Source organism: Lotus japonicus, chromosome 4 (assembly GCF_012489685.1).
Source record: "Lotus japonicus ecotype B-129 chromosome 4, LjGifu_v1.2".
Lineage (NCBI taxonomy): Eukaryota > Viridiplantae > Streptophyta > Magnoliopsida > Fabales > Fabaceae > Lotus > Lotus japonicus.
The window spans coordinates 1,698,987-1,720,101 of NC_080044.1; the positions used below are offsets into that span (position 1 = coordinate 1,698,987).

The following is a 21,115-nucleotide window of genomic DNA, read 5'->3' on the forward strand; positions in this document are numbered from 1 at the left end:
TGTGTAATGCAACATCACAAAGTCACTACTGAAGCACCATCACCGTGTTATCGGAATAGAAAACATCAGCAGTGAAATTGTGATGCCACAACACACCCCACACACATTTGGGACAACACAAAAATCATGCTCAAAAAGAGAGGATCGGTGAATGTTCAGATCGAGTCCAACTCGAAATTCACATCCCTAGATGAACATAAGCTTCACCACATCTAAGGAACGCAATGTTCGTGTGCCACAACTGGGTTTGATGAATCACAAATCGTGATTGGGTTGTCGTTTACCCTTCTTGAGAAATCTCGGTCGGGACAAGATTTTTTATCGGGACGCGAACTGTGAGAAATCGTTTTCACAATCATTTTAGCCAAATTCGTTTGCAAAAGATTGAGAATGGTGTCCCATGGCATTTCCAATAACCACATTGAGCTAATTTTCGCATCTTGGCATTTCCGGAAAAATCTCAGTCGGGACGCAACTTCTCTGTCGGGACGCCAACTATGAGTGATTTGATCCCTTGAATCACTCATATGCCATGAAACGAGGTGAAAAATGGTCTGGGGGGTGTCCCATGGCATTTCCGTAAATCCCACCTCTGGCTGATTTTTCACCTATATGCTCCCCCTTGGTGACCTAGAGGTTGAATTTGGACGTGATTTTTTGCAGGCATGCTTATAAAAATGAAAAAAGATGGTACCCAAAGTTTCAGCAACTTCCAGCAAGGGATGAATTTAATATGAATTTTTTCTTGCGACAAAACCGGGAAAATCGGTAAAAATTGAAAAAGGTACCTAGAGGTTGAATTTTGGTCTGGACTTTTTTCTGTACATCAAGCAGCATATTTCCAACATTCCCACCAAATTTCATTGAATTATCACACGGGGATTTCTTTATATGATTTTCCGTTCAAAACAGGGGAAATCGGTAAAAATAGAAAACGGTACCTAGAGGTTGAATTTTGTTCTGAAATTTTTTGAGTACCTCTAGCACCATATTGCCAAAATTCACACCAAATTTCATTGAATTATCACACGGGGATTTTGTTTTATGGCGTTTTGGCCGAATCCGATAACATGTTTCAAGTGAAACTTGATCTTGGCCACCCTTGCCAAGCATGGCCAACCTTGTCTCGTGTTGGCCAGGGTCATTTCAAGTGAAACTTGAGCGTGGCCACCCTTGGCCAACCTTGCCTGGTGAAACTTGAGCGTGACCACCCTTGCCACGCATGGCCAACCTTTCCAAGGGACATTTCAAAGTGAAACTTGAGCTTGGCCACCCTTGCCACACATGACCAACCTTGCCAAGTGTTGGCCTGAGCCATTTCAAGTGAAACTTGAGCGTGGCCAACCTTGCCAAGTATTGGCCTGGCCATTTCAAGTGAAACTTGAGCTTGGCCACCCTTGCCAAGCATGGCCAACCTTGCCTCGTGCAACTTGAGCGTGGCAACCCTTGGCCAGCCTTACCTAGTGAAACTTGACCGTGGCCACCCTTTGCCAACCTTGCCTAGTGAAACTTGAGCGTGGCCACCCTTGCCACGCATGGCCAACCTTACCAAGTGTTGGCCTGAGCCATTTCAAGTGAAACTTGAGCTTGGCCACCCTTGTCAAGCATGGCCAACCTTTGCCTCGTGCAACATGAGCGTGGCCACCCTTGGCCAACCTTGCCTAGTGAAACTTGAGCGTGGCCACCCTTGCCACGCATGGCCAACCTTGCCAAGGGTCATTTCAAGTGTTCCTTGAGCGTGGCCACCCTTGCCACGCATGGCCAACCTTGCCAAGTGTTGGTCTGAGCCATTTCAAGTGAAACTTGAGCTTGGCCACCCTTGCCAAGCATGAACAACCTTGCCTCGTGCAACTTGAGCGTGGCCACCCTTGGCCAACCTTGCCTAGTGAAATTTGAGCGTGGCCACCCTTGCCACACATGGCCAACCTTGTCAAGGGCCATCTCAAGTGAAACTCTAGCTTGGCCACCCTTGCCACGCATGGCCAACCTTGTCAAGTGTTGGCCTGAGTCATTTCAAGTGAAACTTGAGCGTGGCCACCCTTGGCACGCATGGCCAACCTTGCCAAGGGTCATTTCAAGTGAAACTTGAGCTTGGTCACCCTTGCCAAGCATGGCCAACCTTGCCTCGAGCAACTTGAGCGTGGCCACCCTCATATAAGCAACATTACAAATTCTATATGAAATAAAATTGAAACCGGAGCAGTGGTTCACTGAACTTATCTTAGTCCGACAACATACTCCACGTTAAAAATTAATATTCCATTTGTTAAGGCAATAATAATGTAATTTTTTAAGAAAAGTCTCACCATGTAAACAATAGATCGCCAAATAAGAAGCAAGACATAATTCATAGTAACTTCCACACAAATTTATATGTTGCGAAGTATATTCTTAGCATTTTTCAAGAGAAAATCGTTTTCCATAAGTTTGCAAAACACATTCCAGATTCCCATTACCTGAACTTTCAGGCCAAACATTTGAAATAAGAACACGGGATATCTGTGGTGATGAATTACTGTCTGTGGCCTGTAGGCATTGAATATACGTGGACTATAACAGTTCAACACTGGCATCCCCTCACCACTGCTGATATGATAACAGCTTTCAGGTACAAAAATTTCTAATTCCTATTGAAGTCTATAAAGCAAGTGCAATGCTTTCAAAATGAGCAAAATGGCAGATAAAAAGCTCTGAAATAAGTAGCAATGCTTTCAAAAGTAGCACTGTCCCATCTACAATGCCAATAACCCTGCTTTACATTTTCCCAGTAATCTTTACAAAACTGCATGCTACGCATGCCATGGATACAGCATCAGCCCAGAGTATGAAAAATGGATACACAAGTTAGATTTGTATAGAGTGGAGTCATTTACTAGTAATTGTCAAAAGCAGACCATAATGATCACTAGGCAGAACAGGGAGTACCAGTTGTTTTGTCTCTTTTCTTACTTTCTTCTCTTTGATGTATGACAGTCCAGGTATTGCATCCATCCCAATCATGTCAATGCTGCTTATCTTAAGATCACTTAAACGGCAAATGAAACGATCTAATCGCTTTTGGAGAGTACGGTTGCCTGACAACATCTGGTTCGACTTAGTATCATACGTCCACCCACTTTGATCTGGCCTTAGCTGAGACCAGGCATCGATCCACCCATCTTGTGAAGGATATTGACCATCCAGTTTGTCATCCCAGTTCATGTCACCTCCAAAAACAACATTAGGGTGCTTCTTGAGCAGGTTTACAGCCTCGTTCGCCTGCTCTACTCGTTCCTTGCTGTACATCTGATCCCATTTCGGAGGGCCTGGACAGGGACTCTCAAGATGGCTAGTGGCAATAACCAATGACTTGCCATTTGCAGCTTCAACCTCAGCAATGCAAAGTTCCCTTCCCATTATAGAATTGCTAAAGGACTTGTTGCTGAAAGATTTCACAGGTAGTTTGCTTAACTGCAATTCAGTTGAAAGATAGGTCAGCAGACATAACTCCCTCATTGCAGAATAAAAGTTGTTACTGAAAGGTATTTAACATCCAACACAAGTAAAAAACTATGACTGGGATCATAAATATTATAACATATCAAACATAAAATTATATGAGCACGGAACAAATTTAGTTCTACTTTCTCAAGACTTCCCCAGAACAAAGTAAATGTTAGCCTAGAAACCACAGAACATCATGGGACATGTATACAACAGGACGACAAACAAGGGGGTACACGGAAAATTTTAGACATAATAAGACATGATAGCACCGATACACATGGAAACAACATGAAGAAACAAGGGGGTACAACAAACTTCAGATATTATATAACAGAAAAATGAAATGAGCATTATCTCTATCATTCTTCACATAAGTCTAACTAACTTACTAACTACTCAACTTATTGAAGTATATACAATGAAAACACAAGGCTTAACCATGCAGGTTCTAATATTGTAGGAGACCACACGATTGCGATTCGTAACACAACAATAAAATCAATATAAAATTAACATAAATCTCAAATCAAAAGAGAAAATTTATATACTAAAAGAATGAGACATTATAGACACATAAAAACAAGGATGAATGATATGAAATTTACCAGCATACAAAAGTAGGGTCTTGAATAAGCCTTATCAGCAGACACAGAACATTGATACACACTCCACCAGGTAGATTTCTTGAAAATGTCATATATATTGGGAGTAACCTCCTGAAACACAAGCAATGCAAATCAAATAAAGCCCCATAAATTAAAAATCAAACAAGAAAATTGAATACAGAGAACACAGGTAGAGTAGTGATAATAGTGAAACCTGAAAACAGATTAAATCCGGGGAATGCAAGTGAACAAGGTCACCAATAGCTTTCATCCTCTTTTGCAGCTCCAAGTCTTCGCGAAACCAAACATTGTAACTCAAAATCTTCAGTGAAGTACCAACATCTTTTCCTGAACTCAAAATCTTCATTGAACTAGCAACATCTTTTCCTGAAGCAACGCTCACTGCTAACACAAAATTGAAGCTGTTAGGGTAAAAAAAATGCATATTACAGATAGTGAAATGAAAGGTACAATACAAAACAAGGTCATCACCGGTGAAATCGATGGCCTTCTTTTTGTTACTGGAAGCGGTGGCTACTGTTGATGGTTGAGCGTGATCAAGGGAGTCGAACTTCCTCTTGCAAGATCGAAGAGGGAAGAAAACAGAGCCAACAGAAGAATCGCGATCATCATCATCGTCACTCAATTGGAGCAAGTTGGAGTTGGAAAGGGAGAGAACAGGGGAACGAGTACCGCAGAGTTCGCAGGTTGAGTTCTTGTAAGGGTTGAGCAGAGTGCAAGCCTTGCATGACCATTTTGGCGGGGAGGAGGAAGAGGAGGAGGGTGGTGGCGATGGTGGTGGAGAGGAGGAGCAGATTTGGCATTGGGATTTTTGCGAGGGAGGATTGAGGAAGGTGCATTTAATGCAGGACCAAGAAGACATTGATATTATTGGAGATGAACGAGGAGTGTGGTGGAGAAGAAAGGTGCCAATTTGGTAGGTTTGAATGTTTCTAGGGTTTAATATCAGACTCGGCGGTGATGGAACCAGCGCGATGACCATTCGTTGCATTTCAAATTTCAAGCCCAAAAGTAATCAAAACGCCACCTTCTACATGCCGTATGGGTAAAATGGGTGTTTTTTTTTTTCCTTTTTTTTTTTACAATTTTTCACTTTATTTTTTAAGGAACATCACATTAATAGCACGAGAGCGGTCACATCATCTTAGTTCCCACACGGCACACGCTTTGCCCTCGTTGTCTTGCTGCCATGGAGGACCTTGATCACATTTTCCATTGTTGCCCCATGACCGGTCGTCTGTGGCTTCATTTTGGAACGTCGCTCCCTCCTTTGGATGCTCCGGCTCCCTTATAGAAATGGCTTGATTGAATCCTGGAGTGGCATAATATTCGGTTGTGGTGGTTCTTTGGTGGTTGTGGCATTGGCGTAATAACCATGTGTTTAGTGATGCTTCTTGCTCTCGTAATTATGTTCTCCGCTAGCTTGTTATGGACTATTAGAGTTGGAGATTATGACCTTATGTTTTTGTTGCTTATCCTTCGCCGTTAGATGAGGTTGTGCAAGCCACCGCGTGCGGAATTTTGGTGGATGGTAGTTGAGACATGGGAACATCCCCTAATGCAATTCTAAAGAATGCCCATGGGTTTTGGATATTTGGCACCGCTACTAGCTCTTTGGAGGAGGTAACACCTTTCTTGCTGAGCTCCTAACCGTTGAATTGGGTTTGCGACATGCCTGGGCTCATGGGTTCAAGGAGAACATCTATTACTCTGATTGCAACATTGTTGTTCAAACCCTTCATGCTCATTTTGATATTTTGACTTTCTGGGCCGGAGCGATAGTGCTCCGCGTGCGTTCCTTACTTGGTTTGGATCGGAACGTTGATGTGCGTCACATCCCCAAGGAGAAAAACAATGCTTCGAATTTCCGGGCTCGTGAAGCTTCTCGTCTAGGACAATCTCGCCCTGTTTGGTTGAGCCATCTATCGTCTGTCACAACTCTCCTTTACATTGATGTGTTAGGCTAGTGTCTTTCTTTGTTTAGTTTACCTCTTGTAAAAGAAAAACGACACTTAAATCAAGCATACACGAAAGACACACCTTATAGATAAGATCAATACTACGATATTTAAAGATCAAATGTTGCAATTTACAATAATGTTTTCTCACAAAATCATAAATTAATGGAATGGCTATTTGTCTAGATGTTATCCAAGCTGGTTCAAGTGCATGAAGAGCATGTCTTCCGAAGCAAATTTGATTACCTCGGTGGGATATTCCTTTCATTCTTCCTCTATGTTGTTTACGGAATCTTCATTGATTAACTCCTACCGCTTAGTACGTAAGGCGATGAATTGATCTTACGACTATTAACTATGGGAATACCTTGGTTAAGACAAAAAATAAACTAACGTAACACAAACAAACAAATAAATCCAAAGATCCTCATGAACAAAATTGAAGTTAAAAAGTTAAATTCCTTCATATGTTAATTCATTTGTTTGTTTTTTTCTCGATTGTCTCTATTTTTAGGCCTTGCCAGCTCTGTTGGCTTAACCGCACTAAACCTAAGTTTATAGAAACGGTTTGAAGTCAATGAAATGAAAAGGAGGTGGTAAGGGGGAAATGTTAAACAATGGCAGAGTGTGAAAATTGAGGACATGAAAAATAAAATAAGAAGATAAAAAAAAACAAACTAAAACGAGTAGGAGACCTCCCTTGAGGACGAGATCGAAGTAGGTCACGTAGTGACAAAATGACGATGGTCACATTGTTATGCATATCCTAAACAAACTGATTAACAAATATTTCATGAAATACATAGGTTAATTACAAGATCAATCTCCCTACTGAAGCATCTATCATATTCATAAACACTATGTTATTCAACCTACTTTATTAAAAAAGGAAGCGTCAATCATATCCATAAACACTAAGTTTAGACCTGCAGATCATCCACAATTGCTTTTCTCTTATGATCTTATCCTTAACTCTAACAAATTCAAAATCCCAAAAAAGAAGAATAAAATTGAATTATTTGCACCTTACAAAAGGACTAACAACAAAGTGGGGAGATATGCAGCCAATAAAATGTGCAAAATGTTGTTAACTACATTTGTTTTGATGCTGCTGAAGGTTGCTCTGAACCTTAACTTCTCCCCTGCATTGCTTGATTGTGTAGAGTTCACCACTTCCTTTGTCTCGTTGCTTACTTTCTTGCTGCATCACATAGAGTGAGGAATCACACTTAGGTAAAGACTCACACTTGTTAAATAAAAATTCCACTATTCAGATTTTGAGGATAATAAAACAAAGACAAGGTTTCTTACCTTCCAGGAAATATACAGCTCCCGTGACCTGCAAAGGTATTCCCCACAAAAAACAAAAAATAATATTAGTCACAAGTGTTATACCTGAAATAGACACAACACAACAAAGAGAAAAACATGCAAAATAGTCACAAGTGTTATATACCAGTGAAAAATTGGAAGGCAAGTAAAATTAGTACTATGTGAAGGTAATCTAGAAACACGGTCCAGAATCTTTGCAATTGTCAGGGAAACAAGGTGCTCTCAGACAAAATGACAAACCAACATCCAACTCATGGAGTGTGGGTACTACTCTATGGCAAAGCACTTTTTTCATTTCAATTTCAATTTTTTACATAAAAAGTGCTTTTGAAGTGTGTGGGTGCCACACAAATGCATTTCATTTCAGGAATCATTACCTCGCCATAGTTCTATATTTAAATCATAAATCATCACCCCTTTTCCAATCTTAAAGTTTCTTACAGTAGTCACAACACAAGACTTTTTACTTTCCTACTTACAGAAAAAATAAAAACACAAAGACTTCCATTTCATTACTCTTTAAAGGTTAATTCTACTTTATTACCACAAAGTAACCTAATTAGGCAAAACAAGAAGGATTTTAAACGCATAACATAGCCACATGAAAATAGGGAATAAAAATGAAAAGATGTTGGCCTTTCTTCCTCAAGGACCGAGGGTGAGCTTGAGTAAATGTAATTAGGCACTTTTGGCAAAAAAAAACTTATAAGTGCCTATACAGAAGCTTATCAAAACAAGCTCGAAATAACTTATAGATAGGTATAAGCACTTATTCAAGTTAATCTGATAACGATTGCTAGAAGCTTAGTTTGTTTTCTGCAAGTTTCAAGTATTATCAATGTAGATCCTTCTATTAGAAATTGGGAGGCCTATACTCAACCACAAAAGCTAGCTCAAGAGTTGAGGTTTGCACAACCCTTATAAACACTTGATTGGCCTTATCTCTAGGCAATGTGGGACTTCTAACACACCCCCTCACGTCCAGGATTGAACAGACTGGAACGTGGGAACAACAACGGGTGGCCCAAATATGGGAGGTCTCCACACAACAAATGGATCTAGGATAGGCTCTGATACCATATTAGAAATTGGGAGGCCTATACTCAACCACAAAAGCTAGCTCAAGAGTTGAGGTTTGCACAACCCTTATAAACACTTGATTGGCCTTATCTCTAGGCAATGTGGGACTTCTAACACCTTCTTCTCCAATTTTTTCTGAATTCTTCCCTTTATTTTTCTGCTTTTGTTTATATTTCTGTCATTTAACCATTAAAAACTTTTTAAAATAAGCTCAAAAAAACTAGGTAGATCATAAGCTATTTTCGTAACCTTACTAAGCACTCGCATAAGTGTTTATGATATGAGATAAGTTCAAATGAACTCTTATAAACCCTGCATAAGTCAATATGTGCATGTTTGAAAATACGGTAAAGCCAAAATCGTGGTAGATAGAAGCAAAAACTAAGGGAAGTGGCTTCTATTGACCATTATTTTGGCTTCACCATAATTTTCAAACGAGTATCCAAACATTCACTATGTAATTTTGAAGCTCCAGATTCCTCATGCATCAATTAGCAGCAAATTTCAATCAAGAATCAAGCTTAACAGCATAATTGAACACCATGGCAACATCAAAACACTAAATTGATAAAATAAAATAAAAAAAACTGTAGAATTCTTGTATGCAGGCACTTACTGGGGTCTGTGGTAGTGATCATAGCTACTCCATTGAAGTCACAAGTCCCAGCAGCCTTCTCTTCTTTCTGGAAATAGCTATCAAACGCATAAGAGGCATGCCCCTTCACATTGTTAGGCTGGTAGCAACTCTCTCCGGGCTGAATCTCCGAGCAATTCGCCCTCCCCGGCCCACACGCCCAATCCAGCGCGGCCTGCAATGTCTTGGTATCAAAGCCCTCCATGGCAATGCAGTAAGTCTGGTTGGTCGTGTCGTTCGCCATAAAACTCCCTATCCCGGACACATGAAGCAAATACGCCGCCGTAGTGTTGGCATAAAACAGCCCCCAATTGGCCTCCGAAACCGGCGGAGACCTCAAATCCTCATTAAAAAGCTCATAGATAAACACACTGGAAGTAGTTTCCGGATGCAAAGGGGTTCCGCTACGATCGAAAACATGCCTTATCAAATTGGAATTATAAGTGTCAGCATTGTCTTTTGTAGCATAAGGCTCTTTAGAATCACCCTTTGAAGGCCATCCTGTTTCTGTCACAAGAACAACAACATCAGTGACATTGAGAATCCTCATGGAGAAATAAGCAGCGTCGATCATCGCGTCGAGCACATTGGTATAGTGAAGCAAGGTGTTGGGATCCACCATTTCCTTATTAGGTGTTACAGGTTTGAACAAAGCATTGTCCAGAGGAACCACACCCTTGTTCTCCATGTAGACATAGTAAGGGTAAAGATTCATCATCAAAGGGGACTCAGTTTTGGAGAGAAACTGAAGCAGAGGGAGAATCACAGAGGAGAAGGTTTGGTTGAAGAAAGCTTGGGAAGGTGGGAAAGGGTCGAGGATGATGGAGGCGGCGTGAGGGGTGGAGATTTTGATTTGCTGGTGGAGGTTGGAGGCGACGAGGGCGGAGTAGAGGGATTGCATTGCGGGGAGGAGGAGAGGGCCGGAGGAGGGGACGGTGGTGAGAACCTCGTCGCCGACGGAGATTCCGGTGATGAGGGTTTGTGGGTAGAAAGCGACGACGTTGCGGCCGATCCATGAAGCGGCGGTGGTGTTGGAGGAGCCGATGGCGAGAAGCTGGTTGTTGGGGATGGAGATGATGACGCGAATTTTGGTACCGGAAAGGGCTTTGAGGATTTCTGTGTTGGCGTCGTAGACACGAATGTGTGTGATTTTCTGTGTCTGCAAAAACGCCACTATCTCTGAAGCTGGTGGGAGATTTGCTACGTCTGTGCCAATGTTCACACCCACGAATGGTACTTTCTCTTCTTCTTCTTCAGCTTCAGCTTGTTCATTTTGGAAAGGATGAGCATTGGAATGTGAATGTGACACTTGAGCTGCTGAAATTAATGCAAAAGCAGAGAGAAGAAGAAGAAGCAGAGTTAAGTTTGTGGCGGTTGCTACTTGCTAATATTACAAAAGTTGAAGAGTTTGTTTGGGAAGTGTTTGATTTTACCTAGTGATGAAGTGGAAAGGAAGAGGATGTGAAGGAGGAGAAGGATGAGCTTAGTGTTTGCCATTGGAGTTGAAAAGGAGCTTATTCCACTTCAATGCATCATCCTCTGCTTCTGATTCAGCTACAGAACCTTGCATTATCAGATTATCTCATCAAAAAAAGGTGGTTTTCTTTTTTGGCTTTTTGTTTTCTTTTTGGGGTTGAATATTGTTTTTATGGTTAGGTGGTGACCTAACAGAGGAAGAGGAAATTCTAGAGAGTAGAGGAGTAGAGGGAGGGTTAAAGGGGAAGAGAGATTTAGCTGCAAATGCCAACTGGAATGGATGGCACTCACGTCCCAGTACTGTTCTCAGACTTTACTGCTTTTCTGTGCTCCACAAGATTTATCAAATTGAAGGTTGCTAGTTGAGTTATGATGAATTTAAACTGCCACGCATAATTTAAGCAACTCAAACATATTTCACTTCAATTATGGTTGTTTATTTTACTTTTGTTTGAGTCCCAATATACCTCATATATTTATATCATTTTGATGTCATGACACTATTCAAGTTCATGAATAAAAGAAAAAATATAATTTTTTAATTTGAAAGTATGAAGAACGAGAATAAACAATTGTTGCTTAAATAAGCAACCGTTGCTTAAATTTAAGCAACCAGAATGTCATGTTCTTCTAATGGTGCTCCAAAATAAGTAACGTTGCCTAAATGCTTCAATTGGATTAAGTAACTCCTATTGGAGATGCTCTGATGCGCTTATTGTTTTGTGCATCACAAAATAGTGACAGACATCAAATAAAATTTGTGGCGCAAGTTGTCGCGTGCTAGACATTATCACAAATTGCATGTGTTTTGTGTCTCTACTATTCTATGGTACACTAATCAATTTTGAATCCGCATTTGGCTAAAAAATGCCCTCTAAAAGAAATATAATAATGAGAGAATTTAAAAATCCTATTTTTGTAAAAAAACAAGATATCTCCATTTTAAAATTTTAAAGCTTCTTCTGTGTTTTGTGACTTCTGTCATCTTATTTTATTCTTTGTTTTGGAAAAAGGGGTTTGGCTTTCTTGGTCAGAGTTTAGTCCTTAGCGCATTAGAGAATATTATTAAAGTGAAGAAAATACCCGGACCTGTGGCAACTTTCCCATGCGTGATTGAACTGTTATTCAACAGCTTTCTAGTGGAAGACAAAGGTTATTAGTTGCCATTTCAATCTCTAGTTTCTTTGCTTATTGCATGTTAGTTCTTTATAAATCGAAGATGGTTCAATTAGTGAATGTTTGGTTGTTCTTAAATAAGGTTTTTAATTGAAGTTTTTGTGTATCAAAAGATACTTCACCATAGGTCACACTAGTAAAACTGTCTAGTGTGACCTTGTGAGGACTATGTAGAAGTGAGGAAAAAAACAAGCAAATGCCATATATAACTAGTGGCTTTGTTAGTGATTTGAATTTGTGACTTGTGAGGACTCTCTGTGTCTGTCAGAGCCAACACAAGCAAGATTCAGAGAAACACAAGTGGCTTTGTTTGTCAATAACCATATGAACAAGAACGGTTATGAGTTTCATTAGCACATAATGGAAGACATATCCTGAACTACAACGACAGATATCACATGTACACACCATGCACTACGGGACAATCATAATTCATAAGCATCGAATCAACCTTTCACCAATGTCAAATCTTAAGAATAAAATTTTGGGCCACCAACATAACACTGAAAATTTGCAACTTTGAAACTTTTGATTTTAATCATAATTAGTATGATTAGTTTAAGAATAGCAGCCATTATGTTTGCTTCAATAGCCAGTTTAAGATAAATATAGAAGAAAGTGCGCACTAAACAACCTTTTTCATATATAATAATATCAAAGTGATGGTGTTTTTTTTTTGTCAAAATAATAATGCGGTTTTTTTCTGTCAACATAATCATGCTGTTTTTGTTGTCCACAATCCACATTACAAGGGGGGGAAGCCCAAAACAAAACAAAGTCCAAAGAACAGCATATAGGAAAAAGCCACACCATTCTCATTATTAGTAATTACAATTTACAAATCACTTATCTAGAACGGAAGGAAATCAATAACTCACCGCACCTATATAATTTTTATTGTAACCACAATAATAAGATGATCTAAATCTACTCAAAAGAGGCCACAGCCCATATGTTTAAGCTGAGGATCTTATTTTTGCCAAGGAATCTACACTTCTGATGTGTTACCAGTCTGAGTGAATGGTATACCCGAACTGTGACCAAGGAACATTGAAGGTGCACTCACAAATGTGAATGGCAACCTAAACAAAGAACTTCTTGATAACCCTCATCTTAAGGCATTCACAAACGCCATCAAGGAATCAACATCTCTGTTTTCTGAGGGATACTTTATTGGCCTAGATGAATGCTTAGGGAAAAACATTATTGTTGGGAAGCTCCCCAACCCCAGTTCCCGCTTTGCAAATTCTTTCTGCTCCCCATCCGCTCTAAATTTTCCAACTTTCACCCCTGACTCTGCTAACTTGTCAGCCAGATCAACATAAGATTCCTCCATAGCCTGTTGCAATTTGGAATAGAAATTTCATTAGGGATCAAACATTTCAACCCAAGGTAAACATAGTTAATGAGCTCAGCTAACAAATTCTGACAGAAAATTAGTTTACCTGGCAGTAGGGGCACCATGGTGCATAAAGCACAACCAACCATGGTTCTTTCCGGTTCTCCAGCTTCGTCAAATTCTCAATTCCAGTCCTGCTCAAGCTGACCACATTCTGGGTGTTGAAGATGTCGGCGACAGTGGCAGTGCCATTTGTATTGGCAACACCATTGCCGTTAAGCTCCGCCTCCGCATCCTGCTTCACATTTCCTTTGTGAAGACCACACTCCTTAGCTTTGGCATCCTCCCACCACCACCTACCTTCCCGTTCATGTTGCCCGGGTAAAACAGCCCTCGTGCACGGCTCGCAGCCAATGGAGATGTATCCTTTTGAATGCAATGAATTCACAGGCACATTCATGGTCCTAAGGAAGCTCCATATATCGTGGCCTTTGACATTCGCAACTGGGTTCCACTTCACCAAGCTGCCAACCCCACCATCGACTCCCTCGAAAACCGGATCAACCTGAACAACAGGTACTTCAGACCTAGTACCAGGTGACTGATCTTTTCTCTGCCCAGTAATCCATGCCCTAAGACCCTTAAGTGCCCTCCTCAAAGGTCTCACCTTCCTCACCCTGCAGCACTCTTGATGGCCATCCTCATAGAAGGAAAAGAGCCCCTTACTCCTGACCAATCCTTGAACCTCAACAGCATCAGGAAACATGTACTCAATGTGGATTCCATAGTGCTTCTCAACCTCATCAAAAAATCGATAAGTTTCCGGGTTTAGCCTCCCAGTATCAAGACTAAACACTCTAAAGGGTCTACCCGTCAAGCGTGCATACTCAATCAATGCAACATCCTCAGCACCACTGCAAAACAAACTCACCCCATTAAAATCCATATAACACTACACACACAACATAGCTAATAAGACCGGAATCTACAATTCATTCTAAAGCCAAAATCAATTCTGATGGGAAGTATGATGCTCATACATACAATTCAATTATTTTTATTCCTAATTGATGGAATGAGGAAGTGTCACCTGAAGGCAATAGCAATGTGGTTGCCGAATTTCTCGAGAGCTGCATCCATTATTTGAAGAGGGGAAGCATTTTCAAGGTCAACAGCTAACTGTTGATAATTATCCTGTTCTGTTTCAGCAACATCTGCAGAATCACAATCACTGACTCAGTCAACACATGTTTCAATTCCACTTCAATCAAGAAAGGAAACAAAACTATTACGTACCAGAAGCAACGATGGTTGCAGCGAGAGGGGCAATTGAATCCCTGCTGCGTTGAGGTGGCTTCACGAAGCTCCGCCTTTGAGATGCATTAACACCTCCTCCATGGGGTATCTCAGAAACCCTAATTGAAGCAATTTGCGAAACTGAAACCAAAATTGAGAAACAAGAAAAAGATCAAAACACAGAAACTAATCGAATTCATAGTGAATTTGCGATGAAAATAGAAACAGATATAGATTTACATTTAGGTTGTGATGATTGGAAGGTAGAAGAAGAAGAAGAAGAAGATGAAATTGAAATGGAACAAGTGACAGCGAGAGCCATTGAATTGAAGGGTGTGAGAGTTAGTTTAATTTTGATGTGAAATTGTTCGATTTTGTTGTGAGAATTTTTCTTGTTTGAGATTGTCATTTATAAGGAGATGGAAATTTGTGGCGACTTTTTAGGTTCATTGAACCTGGACGGAATTTGGTGATACGAAACATGTGACTCATGGCATCCGTCACTCACAGTCACAGATTCTTTAATTTATTACCCGCCACTCGAACGACTTTCCTGGATTCTTCATTCCAATTCCTCATGCTCATTCATCACATATCACTTTTGGACTCCCTCGCCCAGGATGCTTACACTTAAGCACGGGACAGACCTGGACTCCCTCGCCCAGGATGCTTACACTTAAGCACGGGACAGACCCAGGTATTTTGGGCCTCACTCCGTCAGTCAGACGTTAAAAAACTAACTGAATGAGCTGATTTGGCTTTTTTTTTATATTTTTTGGACCTGCCACGTGGAAATTACAAGTGAAATTGGAAAAAGGAGGCATGAGAGATTCAAACTCAATACCTGTAAGTAGCAAAACATGCATTTAACTAGTTCAATTACATACATAATTGATATATACATCAAGCAAATTTAATTTATATCATTTTCTTGATCATCATCAACTTCATATACTCCTCTTCATCTCTCCAATCCACTCAGGAAACTCTTCTGAGAAAGTCTGACTGACGGAGGGGTAGACGGTGCACTGCTTGAAAACATGAGGAGTAGAAACGTCGACAAAAATAGAGTAGGGGCAGAATTTGCACAAACTTGAAACATTAGGGGCCAAAAATGTTTTTTAGCCCTTTAATAAATATTTTTTAGTGTGTCATTTTTCTTTAGTTTCTTTAGCTAAGGTTTTTTCGGTTTTCTTTAGCTAAGGTTTGATTTATGCATGAGTAATCATATATACACACCTCATTTTCTCTTTTATTTTATTTTCATATGTTTTTCTTCCTATCTTTCTCTGCATTTCCTGTCACATCACAAATTATATCACTCATTTCTCTCTAATTTTTACCTTATCGCATTAGGTGGAGGTGGAACTGATTTGTGTACTAAATATTATTGGTTTATTCAGATTGTCGATTGTATTATATTGTATTGTATGATGTTTTCAGGAGAATGATTGAAATGAACGACTATTATATAATTCCAATTTCATGAGTTTAAATTTCTTTCTTTCTCTTATTGTAAGGACCAAAATTAAATAGCATATCATTTAATAATTTGACTTACCGGTACTTTTCGTCTCTCATGTTAGATCTTTGTGCAATTTGAATTCCCTTTATTTAGAACGAGTGATTTTAGTCCACATGCTTTCAATTTGTGTCAATTGGGTCCTACCATCAGTCTACCGTTGAATTGAAACAAAATTTACATATATGGCGCTCATTAATGACGTTGCTATGACTCATTTAACCATTAAGATGCCACTTGGACTCCACGTAATAAACAATACTGTTTTTGTTCCTATTTAACTGTCCACTTTGAGTGGAGACACACATATTAAGGGTGTGATTAATTTTGTTGATTTTTAGAAAAAGTGATGATTATTTTTCTATTTTACTCTTTAAAGTATGTGTTATCTCTCCTCATTTATTGTACTGACAATGACATTTGTTGTAAAAACATCATTTAATGTTCTCTTAAAATGCTAAGTGGACAGTAAAATATGAACAAAAAAATTTCTTTAAGGTGGACAGTTAAATAGAAACGGTGGAAGTATTAATTAAAATTCTGAAAATATAAAAAAAAAAACATATTTATTTAATTTTAATTTAATCATTTCATTAATCTCTTATCACTCTCCATCTCCAATGAATCTGGAAATAAGTTTCAGAACAACAAAACAAAAAGCTATAGAAATTGAAACAAAAATCAACTTTTCCCCTTCCTTCACCCAAATCCAAAAAGAAAAAAAGTTCCAGAAAGAAAAAAATAATCAGGCGTCAACCACACCCAAGAGGTCTATGTCGAAACTGATACTGGAAAATTTTTCACCTGCACAGTTTGCATTGACACAGTGGTAATTTCTTTAGCTCTTGTCCTTCATTAATGCGTGTTTGTTTTATTGATGCAATTATATATCCAAATGTGGTCCATCACTGGGTTGAGCCACTAATTCAGCATATCTACTTTCAGGTGGAAAAGGAGTACTTTTACCATGGAGGCATACTTCCTTATGTCACCAGGAGCATCTATTGGAAGTGAGATTTGTGTACCCGTTTAACAGAGGGACAATTGACAGAGACATAGGACACCTTTTTCTTTGCAAGATTTCGTTTGTTACTGATAATATTGCAAAAAGTTTTTCCAAGTTGACAGAAAGTTATATCGATTCAAGATTTACTTTGCAGTTTCGAACATGAATATTGGTTGTATAGTCATGGCAAGTTTATGTTAGTATTAGCTTTGTCATATTGGATGCCAAGAGCTTTGTTATATAACATTTAATCATGAGCTGAAAACTTTTTTTCCCGAAAGCAGATGAGCAGAAAACTATTTGATCAAATGGCTATTAATTGATGCCTCCTCTAAACAAAAAGAGGCTTTCATTGAGAACATAGAACCACTCCATAATTAAGATTCTACATACCAAACAAAAATCACCAGCTTAATCTTTGTTTCACATTTCTAGATCAAATTGAACATACTTAAGTCAGTAGGCCCTCCTACATCAATTAAAAGAAAAGCAGTTTACATAAGCAGATGAGGTCCAGTCAGCAAGAACATGATTGAGAAAAGATGAGATGGTGGATGCTGTCTCAATTGAATTGTAAGACAACAGCATGAGCAAGAACCTGTCTTGAAGATATCTTCTTCAAACCTGTGAGTCCCAAATCAGAAAGCCAAAATCAATGTCAAACCTGTCACTAGTTGCTCATTACCCTGAACTTGAAGCAACTCAAGCGAGGCTCAGCAGAAAACGTGCTTACTTAAAAATGAAAAAGCCTCAATCTCCATCTTGATTGTATGTAAGGACCTTTAATTTTCATCATCTACACCGACGGTCTCATTGCTTTCCCAACACCAGAACAAAAAAACTTTCCCACATTTCAACTCCCACGGACAATGCACGCTCTGGCCAACACAGAATTATGCCACTAAAGTTCTACATCACGTGATAAATCATCATCTAGAATGTCCCCGAACTTCTTCATTTTTGTATGTAGACCAAGTAGTAAATATTCTAGCATCTCCGATTGAGAATGCGACTTATCACCAACTACAAATACTTGCACTGTATTACCAACTTCAATCCAACTACAACCTGGTTGTTTCTTTAACCCCTTGTCCTTCATTTTCATCCTAACATTGGCAGCTTCTTTCCACTTCCCTACTGAAGCATACATATTAGAGAGTAATGAATAAGTACCTGCATTTTCGTGTTCAACTTTCAAAATTTTCGTAGCTACAAGCTTCCCAATATCAGCATTTCCGTGCACATTACATCCAGCAAGGAGTGGTCCCCAAACAGACAATGATAACTTTACCCCGAGCCCCTCAATTATATAGAAAGCTTCTTTCAATCTTCCTGCACGACCACAAAGATCAACCAGACATGCATAATGATCTTCTTTGACTTGTATAGATCTGTTCTTGAGAAGCTTATCAAAGTATTGAATCCCCTCATCAACTAATCCAGCATGACTACAAGCTGTGAGAAGTTCAACATAGGTGACATCATTAGCTTGGAAACCTAATTCTTGCATTTTATTAAATAGATTAATTGCCTCATTTCCGTATCCATGGTGCGCATAGGCGGCAATCATACCATTCCAAGATATCAAATCTCTTTGCCTCAATAACCCATCATCAAATATCTTCCTAGCAATATGCAACTCCCCACATTTTGAGTACATATTTATCAGCGCTGACACCACACGTGTATTCTCCTGAAAACCTGTTTTACTTATTAACTGATGAATTTGTTGGCCCTCAGTGAGACTAGCTAAGCCACTACAAGCACCTAACACGGTCACAAAAGTTCCATTGTTGGGTTTTAACCCACCATTAGCTTGCATTTTGGTAAACATTTTCAATGCTTCTTCACTTAGACCATGTTGGGCATACCCTGTCATCATAGAAGTCCAAGTAATCACATCCTTTTGTGGCAATTCAGCAAATAACTTCTCTGCCCTATTGAGTTCTCCATTTTGAAAGAACCCGGTGAGCATTGCATTCCATGAAGCCATGTCTCTCTCAGGCATCCTCTCAAACAACTCTAAAGCCTCATCCAATCTTCTATTTTGAGCATAACCCGTGATCATCGCATTCCAAGAGACCACATTTCGTAACGGCATCCTATCAAAAAGAGCTCGAGCATCATCAATTCTCCCACTTTTTGCCAAACCATCAACCATGGTAGTCCAGGAACTCACATCCCTTTCCTGCATCTGATTAAAATGCCATTGTGCATCCTCGATCCTCCCACATCGTGCCAAGGCCTTAATGATTATATTCCACGAAACTAGATTCCTCTTTGGCATTCTCCTAAACAAATCCAAAGCCTTCTCGATTTGGCCATTTTGTCCATACCCACCAATCATTATGTTCCAAGACAACTCATTTCTCTCTGGCATCTCATAAAACAAACTCTCAGCTTCCTCAATCTGATTGAGCTTGACGTACCCATTAACCATAGTAGTCCAAGTAACCACACTTTTCTTGGCATCCGGTTGATCAAACAGCTTCCTGGCTTCCTTAATCGCACCACACTTGATATACCCATCGATCATTGTAGTCCACAGATGCTTATCCCGTTGAGGCATTTGATCAAACAGCTTGCGTGCATGGTCGGTTCTCCCTTCCTTGCAAAGCCTTGAGATGTCGGAATTGCAGCGCTTCATTTCAGAATTGGGATTGGGACTGAACGTGGATGCTAACCTGGTCCTAAGGATATAGGTTGGGTGCGTGTTGAGCTTGGGAGCATGCATCAGAATGAATGATAATGGAGGTAACTTCTTCTTCGTCATTAATTTAATCTAATTTTAAATTTCGATTTTTTTATATTGTCTACCAAATTCTCTTGATCACAATTATTATGTTTCCTAAACTAATTTAATTTTTAATTTTAAAATAAGATCCAAAAGAAAAGTAATGAAATTCACGCTAATTTTTAATTTTTTTGACATCGTTAACTAATCATCAATATCAATATCAATATCATCAATATTAATTAATATATATTAAAAAAGAAGAACTCCTATCATGTTGATTTAGTGATGTAAAAGACTCTGAGTTTGATATGAATATTATTTATTTAAATTAATAATATTAAGTGAATTTTCAGTAATTACAGTTACAACGAGTTACTGTATTACTTATGTGGTTGATTGTGTCGTTTAAATAATACAGTGACGGTGAAATTGTTGTGTTATTGTGCGTGATGTAGTTGTACGATAACATCAGAGCTACTGTTTATGTGACTTTATGTGTTGTTGATATACTTTAGCCTAAGTGTGTGAGGAAAATTTTATTATTTTTTAAAATAATAAATTTAGTGTGAAAATAAATTTAGTTGGCCTGATTTTGTTTAGAATTAGGGTAAGTGTGAGAAGATATGTTTCTGATTTGAAACAGGCTGAGATATGGGTTGATTTTGTGAGATTTGACCCCAAAATAGGGTTAAGGGGGCGAAATTAGGGTTATGGCCGAATTTTATCTTCAAAGATATGGTTTGGATTTGTTTTTGATTTGCTTCAACAACTTGTGAGGAAGATTTGTTTTCAAAATCAAAGATTGAGAATGTTTTTTTAAAAGGGATTTTATTTTAAAAAGAAAAAGGTGAAGGAAAAGTAGTTTTTTTTAAACTACTAAGAGATATGATGAAGATTTGACTAGGTAGAGTTTTATTTTGAAAACCTAATCTCTTACCCTATAGTGTGGGCGGCCGCGAGTTGGTGATAGAGTTGTGAGTGGTTTTTTTTTTATCAAGTGTGAAGAGATAGAACCTTCTGTTATAATTAGGATTAAGAATGGAGGCTAGAAACCCTAAGTACCATTATCATACTCACCAAATAAGGAGATTTTCGAGACTAAGGCTAGGAAGAGAGGAGGACTCGTGATTCAAGGTTGAAGGAGAAGAGTTCGTGACCTAGGCATGAACCACCATCAACCGTTTTCTTTTCTACTTGAAGTTTTCTAAGGTGAGGGCACTCGGTCTGGGTAGAGGTCGTTTAATTGCTTTCTAATGCATGAGACTATGTGAAATTCTTGTTTACCTTGCTCTCATGATTGTTTATGTGATGCTTCTGTGAATGGTGATGTTTTGAAAACCTCTTGATGCTTTGAGAAAACTCCTTCGATGCTATGCATGATTGAATGATGATATGTTATTTTCTTTTAAAAGAGATGATGTGCCATGTTTGTATGATCTTTTCATTA

The 21,115-nt window shown here is 39.1% G+C and overlaps 4 protein-coding genes and 1 long non-coding RNA gene across 6 annotated transcripts; 1 reads left to right on the top strand and 4 right to left on the bottom strand.

Moving 5' to 3' along the window:
* Nucleotides 1-2,502: 2,502 nt before the first annotated feature.
* Nucleotides 2,503-5,163, bottom strand: LOC130715423 (uncharacterized). The gene is made up of 4 exons (XM_057565520.1): nucleotides 4,584-5,163; nucleotides 4,306-4,493; nucleotides 4,092-4,202; nucleotides 2,503-3,450 (listed from the first exon to the last, which is right to left on the bottom strand). The coding sequence occupies exons 1-4, from the start codon at nucleotides 5,101-5,103 to the stop codon at nucleotides 2,866-2,868; spliced, it is 1,404 nt and encodes a 467-aa protein (XP_057421503.1). The 5' UTR covers nucleotides 5,104-5,163; the 3' UTR covers nucleotides 2,503-2,865.
* Nucleotides 5,164-6,822: 1,659 nt separating this feature from the next.
* Nucleotides 6,823-10,939, bottom strand: LOC130712111 (glucan endo-1,3-beta-glucosidase 1). 2 transcript variants are annotated; one of them, XM_057561954.1, is made up of 4 exons: nucleotides 10,550-10,939; nucleotides 9,099-10,430; nucleotides 7,382-7,409; nucleotides 6,823-7,271 (listed from the first exon to the last, which is right to left on the bottom strand). In XM_057561954.1, the coding sequence occupies exons 1-4, from the start codon at nucleotides 10,611-10,613 to the stop codon at nucleotides 7,097-7,099; spliced, it is 1,599 nt and encodes a 532-aa protein (XP_057417937.1). In that variant the 5' UTR covers nucleotides 10,614-10,939; the 3' UTR covers nucleotides 6,823-7,096. The 2 variants fall into 2 exon arrangements, with proteins under 2 accessions (XP_057417937.1, XP_057417936.1); XM_057561953.1 differs by having other exon boundaries at nucleotides 9,099-10,433; nucleotides 10,550-10,938.
* Nucleotides 10,940-12,562: 1,623 nt separating this feature from the next.
* On the bottom strand, nucleotides 12,563-14,800 carry LOC130711788 (5'-adenylylsulfate reductase 3, chloroplastic-like). Its single transcript, XM_057561529.1, has 5 exons — nucleotides 14,644-14,800; nucleotides 14,404-14,544; nucleotides 14,198-14,321; nucleotides 13,214-14,021; nucleotides 12,563-13,107 (listed from the first exon to the last, which is right to left on the bottom strand). Exons 1-5 carry the CDS (start codon nucleotides 14,723-14,725, stop codon nucleotides 12,877-12,879), a joined length of 1,386 nt encoding a protein of 461 aa, XP_057417512.1. The 5' UTR covers nucleotides 14,726-14,800; the 3' UTR covers nucleotides 12,563-12,876.
* A 107-nt stretch (nucleotides 14,801-14,907) lies between these two features.
* Nucleotides 14,908-17,168, top strand: LOC130711789 (uncharacterized). The gene is made up of 3 exons (XR_009010777.1): nucleotides 14,908-15,249; nucleotides 15,386-16,754; nucleotides 16,871-17,168. It is a non-coding gene; the product is annotated as an uncharacterized LOC130711789 (long non-coding RNA).
* Nucleotides 17,169-17,246: 78 nt separating this feature from the next.
* LOC130716028 (pentatricopeptide repeat-containing protein At2g35030, mitochondrial-like) lies at nucleotides 17,247-19,702 on the bottom strand. The gene has a single exon (XM_057566200.1). It carries the CDS (start codon nucleotides 19,663-19,665, stop codon nucleotides 17,833-17,835), a length of 1,833 nt encoding a protein of 610 aa, XP_057422183.1. The 5' UTR covers nucleotides 19,666-19,702; the 3' UTR covers nucleotides 17,247-17,832.
* Nucleotides 19,703-21,115: the final 1,413 nt, after the last annotated feature.

Bases quoted from the DNA above. Each gene is read 5' to 3' on its own strand.
- LOC130716028 (XM_057566200.1), bottom strand. From the start codon at position 19,665: ATGCATGCTCCCAAGCTCAACACGCACCCAACCTATATCCTTAGGACC.
- LOC130711788 (XM_057561529.1), bottom strand. From the start codon at position 14,725: ATGGCTCTCGCTGTCACTTGTTCCATTTCAATTTCATCTTCTTCTTCT. The intron at 14,545-14,643 runs GTAAATCTATAT...TTTTGGTTTCAG, and splicing joins CCAATCATCACAACCTAAAT to TTTCGCAAATTGCTTCAATT. The intron at 13,108-13,213 runs GTAAACTAATTT...AAATTGCAACAG, and splicing joins CATGGTGCCCCTACTGCCAG to GCTATGGAGGAATCTTATGT.
- LOC130712111 (XM_057561953.1), bottom strand. From the start codon at position 10,613: ATGGCAAACACTAAGCTCATCCTTCTCCTCCTTCACATCCTCTTCCTT. The intron at 10,434-10,549 runs GTAAAATCAAAC...CATTAATTTCAG, and splicing joins CCTTTCCACTTCATCACTAG to CAGCTCAAGTGTCACATTCA. The intron at 7,410-9,098 runs GTAAGTGCCTGC...ATACCTTTGCAG, and splicing joins GATCACTACCACAGACCCCA to GTCACGGGAGCTGTATATTT.
- LOC130715423 (XM_057565520.1), bottom strand. From the start codon at position 5,103: ATGCAACGAATGGTCATCGCGCTGGTTCCATCACCGCCGAGTCTGATA. The intron at 4,203-4,305 runs GTTTCACTATTA...CTTGTGTTTCAG, and splicing joins CGGATTTAATCTGTTTTCAG to GAGGTTACTCCCAATATATA. The intron at 3,451-4,091 runs GTAAATTTCATA...ACTGAATTGCAG, and splicing joins GACCCTACTTTTGTATGCTG to TTAAGCAAACTACCTGTGAA.